Below are 14,838 nucleotides of genomic sequence, written 5' to 3' on the forward strand. Positions count from 1 at the left end.
AATTCACAAACATCTTATTGGGTCATCACTTTGTGTTAGACCATGTGTGAAGTGGTAGAAATAAAATACAGTAATTTCAGTTAAGAAAAGAGCAATTAAGTTCCTCATGTTTTCTTCATGTACCATGGCACCCTGAAGGACAGCATCAAGGACAGTTATGGGCTAAATGATGAAGACCCATCCATCTCGATGTCAAATTAAAATGCAGTTGGACATTTATTTTATTTCTTACCCAGGATCAAAATCCCAAATTCATCATTTTCCTCTCTGGCAGAAATAAGAAATATTTATTTATTTATTAAAGATTTTATTTATTTGTTTGACAGAGATGTGAGAGAGGGAACACAAGCAGAGTGAGTGGGAGAGGGAGAAGCAGGCTTCCCACTGAGCAGGGAGCCCAGTGCAGGACTCGATCCCAGCACCCTGGGATCATAACCTGAGCTGAAGGCAGATGCTTCATGGCTAAGGCACTCAGGCTTCCCTGGCAGAAATATTTAAAAACCATGTGCTTTTGTGGCAAAACTTTCAGATTCATGTCCATTTTAGGACTTAATTTACCTATTTGTTCATTCAACGAGGGGTTATGCTGAAATGTCTAACCCAATTAAAACTTGAAGAATAAGAGGGCATGACATTAGATGGAGAAAAGCATCATGAGGAAGTCAGCAGAAGTTAAGGAAAGAAGAAACAAAAAAATATATACAATAAAAGTCATTTTTAAAAAGTTCATTATTTATAAGAACATATCCTAAATTAAGAAAGAAGTATAGTTTAAAAGTGAAAGAACTACGAGAAAAGAGTTAAAGAAAGGAAAAACTACAATAAAACAAAAAATAAATTTAAAATAAAATGTATTTCAGAATTCACCTATTATTTCAGGAAAGGCTTCTAAACAAAGTGAATGTAAAGATATATAGGTAAGCGCAAAGAAAAAGAAATTGGAAGTGATGACACTATCAATATTTGTCAAGGTAAAATTCATTTCCAAAAGCATGAAATAAGTTTTTAAAAAAGGACATTATATAATGAAATACTTGGAAATTAATAATTAAAAGATGACTCACTAATTCCCCATGAGGTCAATGTTATAGAAGAAAGAAAGATGACTCACCCTAAACCCCCAAAAAACTAACTAATTCAAAATTAAGAAAGACCTTTCCAAAGCGCTAGAACAAACAAAGGAAGTAAAAACTGAAAGGAAAATTTTTTTTGTCTTAAAAAAAAAGAAAAAAAATGGAGGGTTAGAGGGAGAATAGTCCACTGAAAAGCTATACTTTAAAGATGAACGAAGTGATATAAGCACAGGAGAGAGCATATGTATAGATCTGTTTTATTCAACAAAATTGGCATTTTGATTCCACTGGCAAAGAACACTTTAATAGCTGATCCCAGCATAACTGGATATCCATCCACAAGAAAACAAAAGTAGGCCTTCTCTGTAACATGTTAAAATAAATTATAGGTTAAATAAATAAAAGAAAAAAATAAAAATATTTGAAGAAACTTTTAAAACTTATCTGTAGAATTCTGCGGTAGGTAAGACATTCTTATGTAGGGCAGGAAATACCATGTAACTGAGTTCTGGCCTAAAGGAATACACCCAATGACATAAACAACTATGTTAGAGATAGGGATCCACTGTTTTTTGGGGGATAGAAACAAGAACTCTGAAAGCCCAGAGAAAAATTCCTGGTGCTATGTCCTATGGTGGGAATTAGGGAAGGGTTTACAGAAGGAACACCATGGAGTCGTATCCTCAAGGATGAAGGGGACTCTTCTAGGCAGTAGAGGTAAAAGCACAAACTCATTAAAGGCTCTGGATTTCTGATACTAGTGAAAATCCAGTGCAATCCAAAGGCAGCGAATGACTGTAAACATTAGAAAGGGACCAATTTGTGAAAGAGATTATGTGCAAAGCTACGAAGTTTTAATTCAATGTCAAATAGGCCTTAAGTAGGGGAAAGACATGATTTCTTAATCTTTTAAAAGGTAACTTTCTGGAGAATAAATGTGCGAAAGAATGGTGGTAAAGGGGGAGACTAAGAAACTGTTAAAGAGCCGAAATTGGAAAAAATTAACTCAAGATATCATAAGAACATAAACGTGCTATAAGAATGACCATTTTTATTTTACTTTTTAAATTTATTTATTTGACAGAGATCACAAATAGGCAGAGAGACAGGCAGAGACTGAGGAGGAAGCAGGCTCCCTGCCTAGCAGAAGTCCCGATGCGTGGCTCAATCCCAGGACCCTGAGATCATGACCTGAGCCGAAGGCAGAAGCTTTAACCCACTGAGCCACCCAGGCACCCCAGAATGGCCATTTTTTAAAAAAAGATTTTATTTATTTGACACAAACAGAGAGAAAGAGAACAGCAGGCAGAAGGAGAAGCAGAGAGCCTGATGCAGGACTTGATCCCAGGACCCTGGGATCATGACCTGAACTGAAGACAGATGCTTAACCCACTGAGCCACCCAGGTGCCCCAAGAATGGCCATTTTTAGTGTAGAAGAGGGTTTAGAGATAGATTGGACATGAGAATTAAAGAAAAAAGTAGAAGCTGAGAAGGACCCCAAATTTTCTAGATTAGGAAACTAGAGGCTAATGATGCCTCTGACTGGGATAAGAAACATAGAAGATGCAATAGGTTTTGATGAGAAGGTAATTAGCTCAATCTTAGGCTAATGAGAGAGACCTAAATGGATGTGTTCAGTATAAATTGAAAACATTGATACGAAGGTCGGGGCCAAAGTTTTAGATTAGGCTATCACCAACCTATTGATGGTCATTGAAGCTATGGTGATTGTCAAATCAACCAAGGAGAAAATATACTCATTTATAGAGTGAGAAAGGATGGTCTGGCTAAGACTGCTAATTGCCTACCTCAACATGCATTCTGCTTCTCCTTATTAATAGAATCCTAATTTTAATTAGTACAGAATTATATTAATCTTGTATTGCCAAAGTGTTACAACCTCTTCTGAAACTAGGTATGTCCATGTGACTAAGCTGTGGCTGATGACACATAAGTAAAAATGCTATATGGAACATTTCAGAAAGTTCCTTAAAAGGGAGAAGATACTGCATTTCCCTTCCATCTTTCCTCCATTTTCCAGATTGCCACAGGCCATGGTGTTTGATAGAACATGAGGTAAACCTGAAGATGAAAGCCTTTTACTAGGATGCTGGTTTCTGGAACACACTAAGAGGACATATTACTATAGACTTCTTATGAACAAGAAATAAGTTCCTATCTTATTTAAGGCACATGCATCAAACCTCATCCCAACTGATAAAAATGAGTACTAATGTTACTATAATGAGAAACCCCTACACTTAAGGAGCCGTTTAAGAAGGCACTGCCAGTTAAAAAGACCAAAAAAGGTGAGACAAATGAGAATAGTCTACTAAAAACCAAGAAAAAAAATGCAGATTGAAGAGGTAGGGTGGGAACCAAAGCAGCAGATTTTAAAAGAAGTCAAGCAGGAGGAGGCCTGAATGAAATTTAGAACTATGAAGTTCTTGTTGACTTTAAAAAGAGAAATTTCAAGACAGTAGTAACCAAATGAAACTCAAATTAAAGTGGGCTTCTATCAGGAATGAGAGTCAGAGAAGCTAAATTAATATTTAATTTCAGGAATAAGGGAAATAAAGCAACAGGTTAAAGGTAAAATGGAAAAAAAAAGAGATGTTTGGTGTCTCTTCTTGCGACTAAACTGTATCTCCAATGATCACGATCCTGTTAATATTGGCTTCTGTTTATTAAATGAAAAGAGGTTACCCATTCTTTGCCAAGAAACTCAAAGCCTTCAACATAAATGAGAGATGAATGGCCTTTCACATTCCAAGTCACTTTCATTTGGGGACCCAACTCTGTCCCTAATGGTGTGACACTCTGGAAAGTAAAATATTCGTACTCCCAACTCAAATTCTGTGGAGGCATATGTGTGAGTAGTAAATGGGGCAGGCATAGAGATAACATGGAATTTATTCCCAGGCCTGAAATAAATGAAACTTCTGTTAATTCTGAAGTTCTTATCCAGCTATTCAAAGATTTGGAGATGTATTTGTTTCAAGGATTTTAATTTTTTTAAAAAAGATTTTATTCATTTATTTATTTATTTGTGAGAGAAAGAGAGTACAAGCAAGGGGAGCAGCAGGCAGAGGGAGAAGCAGGCTCCCTGCCGAGCAGGACCCCAGGATCAGGACCTGAGCTGAAGGCAGTGGCTTAATCTATTGAGCCACCCAGGCAAACCTATCAAGGATTTTCAGTTGCACATAAGGAAATGCAAGAATGCTGGGGCTTCCTATGTTTGCAAGTCCATCTTCTTCTCTGCTCCGCCAGCTCTGGCCTCTATCCCTAGACTGCCTGCCTGCTTCCTTCTTTTTTTCTTCTCTAGGATAAAGGATGCAGTCAACCTGGGGTGAAGACCACGAAAATGAGAACAATGTACCAGGAGCTCACTGTGGTTGGACTATTTTAATACGTTTTCAAGTGTCAATAGCAGGTAGTTCTCACTAACAAGAAATATGAGTTAAAAATTAGGGGCAGGAGCCAACGTCAGAGATGCAACATACATTAAATAAAATATTGATCAATGTAAATATATTGAATTTATGAATTCAATACATACTAGCTGTGTTTTTTGAATACGTGAAAATATTTAAAGGATTTTAAATGCATTTTTTCCTGCCTTGTGTTTTTGAAGGAAATTCATCAAACTGGAGAAAAAATTAATTGTGCATTGTGGTCTTCACTGAAAAACTTAAGGAACAGATTTCTCTTTCTATTAGGAAAGAATGCTCCTCCTGCCTTCCTGGATTTGCTTGCTAACAGAAGAGATGGATGTACTTTGTAATTTGTTAAGTTCCTCTACGAAGGCTAGCCATCGTTCAATTCAGTGATCTGTAACTTAAAATACTTGCTTCAGGGGCACCTGGGTGGCTTAGTCATTAAGCATCTGCCTTAGACTCAGGTCATGATCCCAGAGTCCTGCATCAGGCTCCCTACTCAGGGAAGCCTGCTTCTCCCTCCCCCACTTCTCCTGCTTGTGTTCTCTCTCTTACTGTTTCTTTCTCTGTGTGTGTGTGTGTCAAATAAATAAATAAAATCTCTAAACAAAAGGGTGCCTGTGTGGCTCAGTGGGTTAGGTCACTGCCTTCAGCTCAGGTCATGATCTCGGGGTCCTGGGATTGAGTTCCTCATCGGGCTCTCTGCTCGGCAGGGAGCCTGCTTCCCTCTCTCCCTCTTTCTCTGCCTGCCTCTCCATCTACTTGTGATCTCTCTCTGTCAAATAAATAAATAAAATCTTAAAAAAAAAATCTCTAAAAAAATTGGCTTCAACCCATTCAAACAAAATGGATGAAAAACTTTTTACATTACAATGGCTTTATGACTTTGAGTGGTGTGGGGAGAGAAGTGTTCAAAACAACACCCATAAGGGTTATAGAGAGGAACATCAGCTGGACTCCTTCTTCCTGGTTGTACTGAATGTTCCTCGGTGTAGCCTTATAGAAATTTGAAAACCCAGAGAGCTACTTTCAGAAAAAAACTAACATAATTTTATTTTTTAAAGCAGTAATATGTCTCAGTTACATCTAGATACAGTACAAAGAATAATAAAATAGCACCCATGAATTTCTTAGTAGATTGTAAAGAATCTTAACTTCTTTATCTTCCTCATTTTTCCCTCTATTTCACTAAACAAAGAAAGCAGATTACTCTCCTTCCAGTTCTATTGGGTCACCAGGGGCCGGATTTTCATGCGAACAGCCCTGAGGGAATAATCCGCACCCCTGAAGGGGACCCAGACCACTCCATTCTCAATCTCATAAGGACTATTGTTCCTTGGATCATAGGAGCCCCCAGGATAGTAGACGCCATTGAGATTGGCCGCTTGACAGCTGTTGTACCACCAGCCTCCTCCGTAGACTTCTGCGCAGTTCTCTTCCCACGGGTCTCTGTCCCTGTCATAGGTGCTGAACTGCATGTCCGCGTGTGACGTATACTCTGCTCCTTCCTCTGCAGAGCCCTCAATCAGAGCATCACCTGCTGTGCCCTCATAGGAAGAGACCCGCAGGGTATAGCCTTCTGCCTCAGAGCCTACCCTCAAGTGATATTCTGCATAAGCCTGGTTTCCAGCCCAGTCCTCTAATTCAACCCGAAGGACAGAGCCCCTCAGAGTTAGTAAGTGGAGGTATTCATTGCCTAGCCAGAATTCTCCTTCCCCCTTGTCATCCAGGCTGCCGAAACCTTTCTTGTAGTCTTGCCAGGTCCGGTTAAAATTCACTGATCCATCCATTCTTTGCTGGATCAAAAGCCATCCTCCCAAACTGGTCTCTTGATCACAATAAACAGAAAAAATCTTACTGGATCCCGGTAGCTTGATATTGAAAATACCACTTTGGGCACCTGAAGGATGTGTTTGGAGGACATCATCACAGTCTAAAAAAAAAATTAAGCTGGTTGGAAGAAGTTATTCTCATTTAACTTTACAAAGATAGGCATGGCCCAGGTTAAAGGAAGGCAGATACTGGCTTCCTTTTCCTTTTTTCCTTTCATCCATCCTTCCTTCCTTCCCTCCCTCCATGGGGAAAGAGTGCACTTACACTGGGTTGAAACTTATGTAAGTGAGTGACATTTATACCTACAAATCACAGAGGGGATTTTCTTCAATGGATTTGAAATTTTACTTGCCGTGTACTGACAACAGCAAGTAACCAGCAAAGATATCTAAGCATCACTTAGTGCTAATGTAACTTGTTTTTAACCTGATCTAAATGTCAACTGAGACACACACTAAAAATATGATTAATAAGTTGGGTGGCAATTCCAAGAGCACACATTTTGAGTGGTGAAAGAATTTGGTTAAACAAACTTTAAATCGAGTTTCAGAGGGATTCATTCATTCATTTAACACGTGTTTATTGAGTCATGATTCTCTGCACTGTTAGGCATTTAGGAATACAGAGATGAACATGAGAGACAAAGTCCCCGCCCTCATGGAACTTACAGTCTAGTGCCCAAACACACACACAAAAAAGGTGTAATTTCTGGAAAGTGTAATAGAGGGCTAGGAAAGAAGTTCAAGGCGCTAGGGGAGGCATTGCAAGAATAGTGAACTTAGTCTAGGGGATGAGGGAAGGCTTCCCCAAAGATGAAGTGTGGATACCTCTGGCAGAGCGAACTTTAGCATGGCCTCTTTTGGTGGTATATCCTCCCTTGAGGGTTTCATGTTCCTCTTCAGTTCCGGCCTCACCTGCCACTTTATAGCTCTTGCTTTCAAATGTGGAGTCTCCTCTGTTGAAAGTTGTACTACTGCTTAAATATTGTTTGCTGTGACTTGAAGTTTTACCACTGGAAGGGAACTCTGATGCCCCGAAGTGTGTGAATATGTCCGATTCTGAGCCCAAAGCATGGGTCCTACTATCAAACTCTCTGTGTGAGGGTGAAAGCCCACCTGGAAATATGTTTCTAGTTGAGGAAGTGCCAAAGAAACTATCCAGATCAGGGTGCCTAGAATGGAGATCTTCTAGGCTACCAGCAAAAGAATGGGGTAAATCACCACAGTCAGAACCATCTTCAGAGTTTACCACTTCTTTGGTCACTTCTTTGCGACCATCAGGACCTATAACAGTCTTAGTAACAGTTTTAGAGCATGAACGACGAGTGGTGGTCCCGCTTCCAGAGGTGACCCTCTCACTACCAATAAGAAGCTCTTTATCTCCTTTAGAAGTGACCAGTTTACCTGTGTGGAACTCTTTCTTTGTCCCTGGAGTTACACTTCCTGACACCTCTTCAAATTTGCCCCAGTCTGGGTTGGTAGGCCTAGAGTTCCCATGCCCTACACTATCTGGCCTAAAGCTTCCAGACTCAGAACTTCCAGGGCTCCAAGGACCAGTACTGCCAGTTCCAGTGCTCCCAGCATTCCAAGTGCCGGTGCTCACAGAGCTCCCAGAGCTCCAAGAGCTGCTGCTGGTTGTCCCAGTGCTCCCAGAGCTCCAACTGCCATCACTGCCAGGCCCAGTGCTCCCAGAGTTCCAAGCGCCAGAACTTTCCGGTGTGGAGCTCCCAGGGTTCCAAGTGCCAGAACTTTCCGGTGTGGAGCTCCCAGGGTTCCAAGTGCCAGAACTTCCTGGTGTGGAGCTCCCAGGGTTCCAAGTGCCAGAACTTCCTGGAGTGGAGCTCCCAGGGTTCCTGGGGTTTTCAGGCACTGATCCTGTTCCATGAGATGCAGTGTCTCCTCGGGTATTCCCATCTCTACCAGACCCCTCGAATGCTATTTTCATCTGTTGCATTTCCATGAGTGCCCTCCACTCTGGAGGGGCATTCTTAAGCTGGCTCTTGAAGTCCCCAGGAAGTGTATTTGGAGCTCTGCTCATTTTCAGCTGTGGTAATTGTTGTCTGTTTTTAGGTGGAAGTAAGTCTTTGGCAATGACTTGTTCAAGTTGCTTCTGTTGATCTTCATAGTACTTTAGATCTGTCCTACGTTCTAAAGCCCTACTGCATGACCCTTGACAAGATCGGATCTTAATATCAATGTCCACCTAAGAGAGGGGGGGAAAGAGAAAGAAAAGAGGTTGATACAAAGAAATCATGCCTGTTCATTTCTAAGCAGTTAATTTATTTTTTGGAAACTAGATTCATTTCTTTGAGGTGGAGACCTACCAACCAATACTCTATTTTTTTAAAGATGTATTTATTTATTTATTTGACAGACAGAGATCACAAGCAGGCAGAGAGGCAGGCAGAGAGATAGGGGGAAGTAGGCTCCCCGCCGAGCAGAGACCCCCGACGCGGGCTCGATCCCAGGACCCTAGGACCACAACCGGAGCCTAAGGCAGAGGCTCTAACCCACTGAGCCACCCAGGTGCTCCCAGTACTCTATTTTTCATTTATGTCATACCCTCAGTGGAAGAGATGTGAGGTATTGTAAGGTTAGCCTGGAGAAGAAGTAGGAGCTATTTGAATTCATCTTAGTCTTAAAACATATCAGTAAGATGCTATTCCCTCCAAAAGGAAACACTGATGAATTGACTCTTAGTGAGACTGAGATTGAAGATCCAGAGGCACGGTGGTGTCAGAGCTTGAACAAGACAAGCAGGAACTTAATATTTGCTTTTGAAATTTACTAACTATGTATCCTTGGAAAGTTTGCTTAATATCATTGAACTTTTCTTCTTCATTTGTAGAGTGGGGGTAAAAAATACCTACTCCGTAGGTGGATAATGGATATAATGTTTTGCTCTACATATAGTATGTCTTTAGTGAATGACTGTTGCCTTCCTTTTCCTGCTATTCAAAAACAAGGAAATCTGGTGTCAAAGTCAAACACTCACTTACCTCCAGTCGTTTCATATCTACCAGCTGATCCCTGACATTTTTCTGTAGAAGGCGGATTTGCTGTACTTGTTCTATGACTTTGCGCCTCAGGATCTCAATTTTGCTTCTCAGATCTTCTGTCACTTGGCTATATGTATTATCGTTATCTGAAAAAAGCGAGAGTGAAGGAGCTGCTAAGTGACTTGCTTTCATAGCCAGCAAAAGAAAGAAATTTACTTATAAACATCTGTTTCCTTTTAATAGCAATTTGTTCTCTGGACATTTTATTTATGAGTTCCAAATCTATTAGGCATTCGATGTTTGGACAATGTCGTGTCCTTTAGTCACCCATAGCTGTCAATTAAGATGCTCTACTAGGTATTAGTAATCTAAATAAATGCAGAAGAAATGTCTTTGGAATTTTAAAGTTATAATCAGGAGATTAAGTTCGATCACATTTCAATTATTTCATCATTTCCTTAACCAAGGGACTTAAACATAATTTAAACAATGTGTTAACATACTTAAACATATTCTTGAATTTTCATACGGAGAAGTTTTCTTTCCTACGTATATTTTTAAAATTATTCCTAAGGTGTTTTTTGTGGGGTTTTTTTGTTTTGTTTTTTGTTTTTGTCAACAGGATCACTCACTTGCTATTACTGTTGTACTATTGACTTTACATTAGTTAAGTGTCTCCTAAAAATATAAAGAGTCAAAGCAGGCTTCAGGAAATAGGGCCTCCCTAAACGTGCTTCCCATGCCTAGAGTAAATCCAATGTTTCCTAGTCCTAATGAGGCTTAGTCATAGTCCTATGAGAAATAGAGAACATAGCTCTATATTTTAAATGGAAAAACAGAACAAAACAAAACAGAAACAGCTTGGTGGAGTCTGTGGAAGGAACTCTTAATCCATCACGTGAATAGCTGTGTGTCTTTGGGTAAGTCTCTTGATCTCTGTTTCCTCCCTCTTCTGTAAGACAGAAACACTACCTCCTCAAAAGGTTATGCTCATCTTCTTTTCAGTATACACTCTTAAAAGAAGAACACACTTAATTCTAGTCTTCAATACAAAATTCTGACTTACTTTGTGACATTAAACAATTCTAAGCCAAACTTTTTAATGTTACTTTTATAAAAAGCAATCCCCTCCTTAAAATTCAGGGACATCATAAAGGCATGTGTTTCTATCATAAGTACTGTGGAATAAAATTGGAAGTTGCCATAAGAAGACAGCATCTTTATTTAGGGCCTTTGTTGTTGTGTTGTTGTGCGCTATAAAGTCAAAGTACCAAATATGTAATGCTTACTGTTAGTGCTGGCAAAATCCCCTCTCACAAGTTCCATTATATTCCCTGTCAATGAACTGGAGTCCTTATTGTTCTTCTGATAATCAAATAGTGAATTTCTGAGCTTATTTATTCTGTTTGTAAAATCTTGATTGACTTCATCGATTAACCCTTTCATCCTGCAGCCAGAAGGGCATTTGTAGTTCTGGAAGTGAAGAGGAAAAAGTATATTAAAAGTCTATATCTTGGATATAGTACAATTTTGAAGGTTTCCATGCAGCCCCCACTGTCCCTCCCTCCTCCAATATCCTCAGATCATCTATTGACTTAAGAGTAGTTTGAGAGGACCAGTTAGAAGTCATAGAGAAATTTTGTAACACGGGTCCACTTAACCATAAATTAAGCCCCACCAAATCTTGAGGCTATAACACTCAGGTTTCTGGGATTTATCTGAACATGCAACTAAAATCCAAACTATTAATCTCACTAATGACCCAGAGTTTGGGAGGTAATTTAAATAGTGCTCTCAGGGTGAGGTTGCTTTCCATTTGTCTTCTTGATTTTGACATGTAATGAGTTATTAGATTATTCCTATTGGAAGAGTTTTCTTGACCTACTGGGTCAGCCCTTGCACAATTCTAGCACCAGGGGGAAGGATTCTCCCATTCCCTCTGCCCCTCCTCCCGCTGCTCACCCAGTCTTCATCAGCGCAGAAGGGCCAGTCTGTCTCCTTGCAGGTAGATTGCTGTCTTTCCACAATTCTTGGGCCACGTGCAACTGCTCCTTCGGCTATAAATTCACTTTCCTTGACATCGGTGGTCTTTATGGATTCATTTTAACACAAAAAACAGAACAACATTAGGTGGATAAGAAGATACAGGCATACCTGCAAACCCCAAGGAAAGGGAGAGCTCTCACAGAGATTAAGAGCCCCAGCTTTGGGGCCTCGGCAAGCTTCAGCTTTCTGACATTTTGACTGAAAATACTAATAGGTATTTTATGGAGTTGTATGAGTTAAAGGAGATAAGGTATACACATTTTAAAATTTACCTTTTCATTTTCAGTAATGTCTGGAGATAGGTAATTGCAAAAGTCAGAGTTCTTTCTCTTGTAATTTCTGTTTCAGTAGGAAAAAACCTATACAATGTTAGCTTAATTTCTCCCTCCTTCAAGTTTCTAATTTGATCTGATGGGTCCATAATTTGAGCAAGTACATCAAGGGCACAAATGTGGCCAGATCAGACTGGGAAATGCTTCTGAGGTTATTCACTCACATAATAATTTCCTCTTACTTATAATGCAAAAGAGTAGACAGCAAAAATAATGATCCAGGACTGACAACTTTTTTGAACACCTTCTAATTAAAAATACAGATTATTTAAAAAATGTCTATTGTGACCTAGAAAGTGAAATAGGACATAAAAAATAGTCTTCCAACAAGACTTTGTATCCTAATAAATCAAGACGGGTTTTAAGTTTTAGCTATTTTTATTTTGTACTACTAACTTACAGAGATTTTGCTATGACTATTTTAATCTCAGATAGTTTATTATTATTATTTTTTTAAGTAATCTCTGTGCCCAGTATGGGGCTCAAACTCACAACCTCAAGATCAGGAGTCGCGTGCTTTACGAACTGAGCCTCCAGGTGCTTCCTTGGATAGTTTATTCTTATAATTAGCTAATATTTGCTGTCTCTTTTAAAAAAAAGTACCCTAATGATAATAACAATCTTCAAGGGCAGTTATTATTCAAGCAATCAAGGGCAGTTTATTTAAAAGAATAAGTACAATCTCTTTAAGAAATAAAATATGAATTATGAAATAATATGAAATATGAAATAAAATTATGAATTCTAACATATTTCAGAATAAAATGGCACAACAATAAAAACAGACAAAAGCTAAATATTTACTGAAAACTTATGCATTATCCAAATAGTTAGCAAATAATGTTATTTTAATTTTCATAAAACTTTTTTTACTTATTAGTTTATTCTAAAGAAGAAAAGTAAGTTAGAAACCCTCTTTAGTTTTTTTTGCTCTAGTAGTAGGGCTTATGAGTGGTGAAGGGAAAGAAATAAATTGGAATAATTCATAGCCTGAAATTAACTGAGTTTCTTAAACATATGTGTCATGTTTTATAAGATCTAAGTGTTTCAAAGGCCTGTTGAATGAAGTCCGTCTCCTTTCCATAAGCCTCTGGAGTCAGACTTTAGAAACTGTTGCAATATTTAGTAATTATTTTAAAAGGTTATTTCCTGGTTGCCTGGGTGGCTCAGTTGGTTAAGCAACTGCCTTCGGCTCAGGTGAGGATCCCAGAGTCCTAGGATCCAGTCCCGCATTAGGCTCCCAGCTTCGGCTCGTGGGGAGTCTGCTTCTCCCTCTGACCTTCTCCCCCCTCATGCTCTCTCTCACTCTCTCTCTCTCAAATAAGTAAATAAAATCTTAAAAAAAAGATTACTTCCTAAAAAGAATATTGCCTTCTCAATTAATCTCTCCTGACTATGTAATATGTAATAAAATATATTATGCTATATGTTTTAAAGACAACTAATTTGCTTTTCTTTAAAAAAACACACACACACACAAAAACAACCGTTCAGAAAAACTACATTAAGCCACTGTTCTGTGTATTATGGACAACTAGCAATAAATTAATAATGAGTTTTTTAAAATTCTTAGCAAAAGAATGTTTTGTTCCGTTAACTAGAATGAACTACTCCGAGGCTTTATTGGAACAAAGATGGCAGAGATTTCTTCCTGTAAAACAAACAATGTTCTAAGGCTGAAACACAGATGCCAAAGCTTTCCCTGTGAATTTCTATACTTTTGTCCAGCTAAGTGTCCCTCTTACTTGTGCTGTGTCAGGCTCATCTAGGAACTTGCCTCCGGGGCCTAGAGCTTATAAACCTCACAGTGTGTGAGGACATAGATAAGATTCACTCAACAATAGAGACAAAGCAAGAAGAGAAAATAAAGGCGACCATACCCAGACCGTGCCCACCACGCTCAGGACCAGGCAAAAGATCTTCACAGAAAACATCTTTTCGAAGGCTGGAGCTGGCTCTTGAGCACTCCAGCTCAAAGAGAGCAAGACTGCCTCCACTCCTAGTGCCTAGCCTATTTAAATTTGCAAGGAGGTTTGATTAATCATTATCTTTGTCCTGTTCAGACAGTCAATCTGTGCTCTCCAACACTTGCTTCTTCTTCAGGTTGGTGTCCCAGAAGTTCTTGCTCAATTCCCCCAAGCTTGTTTGCTTTTGATAAGCTGTTGCAAAGACAGCAGCAATTCCAGGATGATCTCACATTTCAGGAACAGGATGACTTTAGAAAAGGTAAAGCATAGGAAGACAGACCTCTGCTTGAGTACTTGGGACAATATGGAGAGAGGCTGAGGCAGGCTAGCAGCAGCCCACTGCAAACGGATTTGGCAAATGATATTGCACTTCATATAGGAATTATGGTTGGAGTGCAGGACTTTTAAAAAAATGACTGTGGTGGGGGCACCTGGGTGGCTCAGTAGGCTGAGTGTTGCGCTCTTGATTTCCACTCAAGTCCGCTCAAGTTGCTCAAGACCACCACTTGTCCTGGGATGGAGTCCTGCTTCTTCTGGGTGGGGGTGAAGGGTCCCCCACTCAGTGGGGAGTCTACTTCTCCCTTTCTGTCTACCTCTCCCCACTGCCTGCTCACTTTCCCTCTAAATAAATAAACAAATAAATAAACTCTTATTTTTTTAATTTTTTAAAAAGATTTTATTTATTTATTTGACAGAAAGAGATCACAAGTAGGCAGAGAGGCAGGCAGAGAGAGAGGGGGAAGCAGGCTCCCTGCTGAGCAGAAAGCCCCACATGGGACTCGATCCCTGGACCCTGAGATCATGACCTGAGCCAAAGGCAGAGGCTTAACCCACTGAGCCACCCAGACACCCCTAAACTCTTAAATAAATAACTCTTTAAAAAAATGACTGTGGTGATAGGCTGACCCTGAAGTCTTTCTTGACATTACCTGAACAGATTCTTTTCCTCTACCCAAAATTGTTAAAGAGAGTAGCCCCTGGAGCCAAGCATTTTAGGTTCATAATCTCAGGTACACCACTTCCCAAATCTGGCTTTTGGACAAATTACATATTTTTATGAAGAATAAATGAGTTAATCCTTGTAAAGCCCTCAGATCAGTGATTGCCACATAGTGAGTACTCAGTAAATGTTAACATTTATTAGAGAACAG

At 39.5% G+C, this 14,838-nt stretch overlaps 1 protein-coding gene across 1 annotated transcript; it reads right to left on the minus strand.

Moving 5' to 3' along the window:
• Window positions 1–5,689: 5,689 nt before the first annotated feature.
• Window positions 5,690–13,732, minus strand: FGA (fibrinogen alpha chain). Its single transcript, XM_032862638.1, has 6 exons — window positions 13,601–13,732; window positions 11,305–11,430; window positions 10,632–10,815; window positions 9,343–9,488; window positions 7,172–8,546; window positions 5,690–6,444 (listed from the first exon to the last, which is right to left on the minus strand). Exons 1-6 carry the CDS (start codon window positions 13,652–13,654, stop codon window positions 5,735–5,737), a joined length of 2,595 nt encoding a protein of 864 aa, XP_032718529.1. The 5' UTR covers window positions 13,655–13,732; the 3' UTR covers window positions 5,690–5,734.
• Window positions 13,733–14,838: the final 1,106 nt, after the last annotated feature.

Source organism: Lontra canadensis, unplaced genomic scaffold, assembly GCF_010015895.1.
Source record: "Lontra canadensis isolate GAN:19392208 unplaced genomic scaffold, GSC_riverotter_1.0 scaffold1, whole genome shotgun sequence".
NCBI lineage: Eukaryota > Metazoa > Chordata > Mammalia > Carnivora > Mustelidae > Lontra > Lontra canadensis.